We start from the raw sequence: 4,697 nt of genomic DNA, 5'->3' as shown, positions 1-4,697 counted from the left end.
GCCGCTCGGTTATTGGTTGGGGGGCGTAAGAAGGACCACATAACGCCAGTACTGGCATCTCTCCACTGGCTTCCGGTGCGTTTTAGGGTTCGTTTTAAGATTCTTTTATTTGTTTATAAATCTTTAAATGGGCTGGCACCTTCTTATCTGGTGGAACTTTTGCATCCGTATAATCCATCGCGGTGCCTCAGATCAGCAGATCAGCTTCTTCTGGAGGCACCAAGGGCCAGGCGGAAAACTAGGGGGGGCAGAGCCTTTGCTGTGATAGGTCCAAACCTATGGAATGCCTTGCCGCTTTATATTAGGCAGCCCCCCTCACTGTCTACTTTTAAGTCTTATTTGAAGACATACTTGTATTCATTGGCGTTTGACCAGGAATGAGACTCTGTCTGTAGTGTTAGTGTTTATATTATTGTTTATAGCTTTTTATGTGTTGTTTTTTTTATATTTGTACAATATGTTAAGTGCTTTGGTCAGCTGTGCTGTGGTAAAGCGCTATATAAATAAAGTTGAGTTGAGTTGAGTACTGGTTTCAACTCAAACCTGAGAATCAGCCTTTATGACTTCCTTACATCGCTTCCAATTGGCACCACACCTACTCAAGCTTTGAGAGAATGTGTGTGTGTGTGTGTGTGTGTATGTGCAGTCTTGTAGTAGTGGGTCTGTCTGTCACTGACAGTGTGTGTGGAGGTGGCAGCAGCAGGGCACGTAAATGATCAGATTCTGCTGCTGTGGAGAAACCTCTGGCTGGGAGCTACACGGCTGCCTGACAAGGAAAACAAGCCCTGCCTGGTGTTATCGCCTTCTTTAATGGCCACACTGCTACCACAGCCTTTTACCTTTCACACTTCTCTCATGGGATGGGAGAAAATATTACTCACACTGTTGCATTACTAAAAGGACAATTATCATGAAAACAGCAGGAACTTAAAGAGTTCTCAATCATCACTTCTTAGAAGTTTATACTGGCCCACAGAAGCGAAAAATATCATTAGCAAAGAAAATGAAGATTATGGGTGTGAGGGAGCAGGTTGGATTTACACCCGTCTGTGTCAAACCAGTTCACAGATTCAAAGTGCCACATGTTCCCACGTGCCCTCAGTTTCTTTTAACAACTCTAACTACAGTTAGTTTGTTTCACTAACAGGACGTGTAGAGTAACAATTAATTTTCTCAGCTTCATCTGACTTTGAAAACTTCCCTCTCTTATCATACCCATAATGTCTATTTTGTATACAGTTGGCTGTATTTTAGGTACACTAAGCTAAAAATAATGCCATCTAACTGAACAGAGGTGCAATAAATCCGCCTTCATGATGGTCAGTTTTTATTCAGACTCAGAGGTCATTTTCAGCTCAAGACCTGAAAGAGAACTTTGGTCTCTGTCCGGGACCCAAACTTACAAAAATACATCACAAATTGCTACAACATCTGTAAATGTAAACCACCAATAAAGAACACAACAAACTGATTTTAAAATGTATGAAATATAGGTATTTCATTCTAAGGGTACATCACAGCAATAATAAAATAGCTGAGTAATGTTACATTTCTCCAACTTATAATTAGCTTGTAGGAAACAAACATTATTTGGACTGTCATCAAGTTATATTCATTACATTTAGAATGAACAGTCCAACCTTAACATAAGCAAATACATGTGTGGTATATTACAGAATATACTTCCCATTCATTTTATGTCATGTAATGCAACAATAACACTTGAATAGTAGTCCAACCTGATCAATTGCACCGATGCACAGAGCTCTAATTTACTTCAGTCACACAGAAACAATAAACATCACACTTATGATACAATTTGTGTTGGTTCCTTCTCCCCCCTCCTCCATCCTCTTTCTTTATTTTTCAGTACGTCTACATAGTACCGTCAGTATTTAACAGACATTTTACTGCTGGGCTGCCTATCAAATATTAAAGCAAAAAGAACTGATGAGTGTTCTACAATATGCACTTTGCAGACATTTAGCAAACACTGGCTCATTTTATTCTCAGTGGATGTTTCAACTACAGAGATACTGTAGTGGGCACTGAACTCACAACTCAACTGGGACACATCATGTACAGGTGTTTAAAAAATATATAACCTGCTCAAAGTGGCATTGCAACTCCCATCCATATTAACCTACAGACAGCTGTTTGAAGCTGCAAGTCCTGGCAAGCCAAGTGTACCAAGTGTAGGCACCAAGCAGCTAACAGTCAAAGTAAATGGGTGACCACCTAGCAACTTAAAGCAACAACATGTAACTTGGCAGTTTGTCTCCCCCTACAGTTGCTGAGTGTAATCAAGCTGAACCGAACTGTCATAAATACTAGTTGCACTTTCACCACCCCTCCTCACAGACAGTGGTACATGTGCATTTGTTTATAAAACAAAACGAAAGACAACGAAAGAATGGTCAAGTAACTTAACAGGATTTTCTACAAATATGAATCTGCATTGTTTTATTCATTGTGACATTGAAGATGAATAATGGCAGTTTTTTTTGTTAGTTTTACAGAAATACTGCTTGTATTTCCAGAGAGTTTGCTAAGCGTTTGAATGTAGATGTGTCTAATGGAATGAAACATTGGCAACACAATATAAGCTCACATTGCACACTGGGTAGTGTAATTTATTACAAGCTTGCTGAGATGGACCTGTTAGGCTTATGTGGTGTGACAATGACAAAGACCGAGCAAACCTTCTGGCCTGGGATGTATTTATTTATTTAGGGGACTGAGGTAAATGACTTTTTACACATGGAAAACACTACAAATCTCCTTGAGACGGGATGACATTGACAGGGTTACAGCCTATGTTGAAGTATTTCATAAATAACATTAGCAAAGATGTACATTCTGCTTTGGTGGTGGGTGTTTTAGTGTTAGCAGATCTCTACAGCTAACGTCAGGACAGTAGCTATTAAAACTTAGTAACCCTGACAGCTGCTTGCTAAGGACAGTTAGCTTGGTCTACTAGCGGGTCCTCACAGCTCTGAAAACATCGGAGCAAAAGTCCAAATTTGCTTTGCTCGGAAAGACTGACCACATATCTAAGCAACTAATCTAAGTGGTTAGGTTCTTGCCTGAAAAAATATCAAAACTCAATAAAGGCCCAGGGTTTTGTTTCTGCAGGTGTGAATGCCTAGTAAGAATACCGAGCTAGCGCAAGGGTCTGGTGCCATAAAGCGTCACACAGTTCTCCTGAGAGGTTTCTGGGACGGTGATCCAAAGTTACATAAGCATTGCTTTTAAATGGTTTAACTCATATTTATCTAACAAAGGTTTTGCAGTAAATATTGGTGTCTGCTCAACCTATTCAGTCCCTTTTTCTTGTTGTGTCCCTCAAGGTTCAGTTCTTGGCCCTGCCCTGTTTTCATAAAACATGCTTCTGCTGGGGTGTATTTTGGAGAAATATGGCTTCCCTTTCCATTGCTATGCATCAGAGCTAAAGTAACTTTAAAATCAACAAGGGGCACTTTATTACAGCCACTGTTGGACTGTCTGAGGGACATAAGAACTTGGGTGGTACTAAATGTTTTGCATTTTAATGAAATTAAAGTGAGTGTATGTTGTTGGGAGACCTGGGTTCCTAACTGCCCTTGACCTGGATCTTGGTCCTCTGGCTCAGTATCAGATCTGTAGTAAATAATCTGGGGGTGGTGTTTGGCAATGATTTAAAATTTGATAAACAGATCAAATCAGATGTGACTTTGAAATTGCAATGCATGAATTTGTCAGTTCTAGGCTCGACTCAGTACTCCAGAGTCAGTCACTCATCGCTCTCTCAGCTTCAAATGGTCCAAAATGCTGCTTGTCTCCTGACAAGTACACACACACACACACACACACACACACATAACCCCTATTCTGGTGTCTACTGGCTTCCAGTGAATTATAGAGGTGGTTTTAAGTTGTTTATTTTTGCAGTTATGGGTTTAAATGGACTGGTCCCTCTATACCTCTGTGATCTGATACTGTGGCACAAGCCAGAGATCTCTTAGGTGATCAAATCATTTTTAATGTGAGCCGTCAGGGTCTAGGCACAAACACTGGGGCAGTCGTGCTTTTGCCATAGTGGCCCTTAAACTACAGAATAGTTTACCTCTCAATGTCAGATCTGCCACAAACCCTTTACATCTCTCCTTAAGACTTATATATTTTCCATGACCTTTAACACTTAGTCAAGTCTGATATCATCTGTTCAATTTTGGTTTTATGTCACAGTTTTGCTTTGTCTTTTTTTTATTATTGTATTTCTATGAAGTATTCTGATCAACAAGACATTGTTTTAAAGTGCTATATGAATAAATTTTGATTTCATAGCGCAATAACAGACAATCCGGGCACACAGTGGCAATAGCAGAGATGCCATTAACCTTATTAGAAGTTGGTCTACCATCAAAATGATTTTTAAGCAGTTATATTAATGTAGAAAAAAGTTGTATATTGTTGCTTTAAGATCCAGGTATTGTTCTCTGGAGCACATAGAGGACACAAACAGAATGAAACAAATACACACCTCTTTGGCTCTTTGCTTGAGCTGCTGTTGCTGTGGATCCTCACTGTATGAGCGACTCTGATCACAAACAAACATTTGGAGTCGGTAAGAAGCAAATAATACCTAAATATAGGGAGAAATCAAACCTCTTGCATACACAGGTTTCAGATAAGATGCAGGTGTAGAATTGAAATGC

At 39.7% G+C, this 4,697-nt stretch overlaps 1 protein-coding gene across 1 annotated transcript in view; it reads right to left on the bottom strand.

Annotated features, from left to right (window-relative positions):
* LOC109972213 (transcription initiation factor TFIID subunit 4-like) overlaps positions 1-4,697 on the bottom strand; it is a 43,793-nt gene that overhangs the window by 9,720 nt on the left and 29,376 nt on the right. The window contains exon 15 of the mRNA XM_020620926.1: positions 4,523-4,579. Within this exon, the coding sequence (XP_020476582.1) occupies positions 4,523-4,579 (57 nt within the window). The remainder of the gene's footprint in view (positions 1-4,522; positions 4,580-4,697) is intronic.

This window comes from Monopterus albus, unplaced genomic scaffold (assembly GCF_001952655.1).
Source record: "Monopterus albus unplaced genomic scaffold, M_albus_1.0 scaffold250.1, whole genome shotgun sequence".
Classification (NCBI taxonomy): Eukaryota; Metazoa; Chordata; class Actinopteri; order Synbranchiformes; family Synbranchidae; genus Monopterus; species Monopterus albus.
The sequence above is the reverse complement of the archived record's forward strand: the minus strand, read 5'-3'. Positions and strand labels throughout refer to the sequence as shown.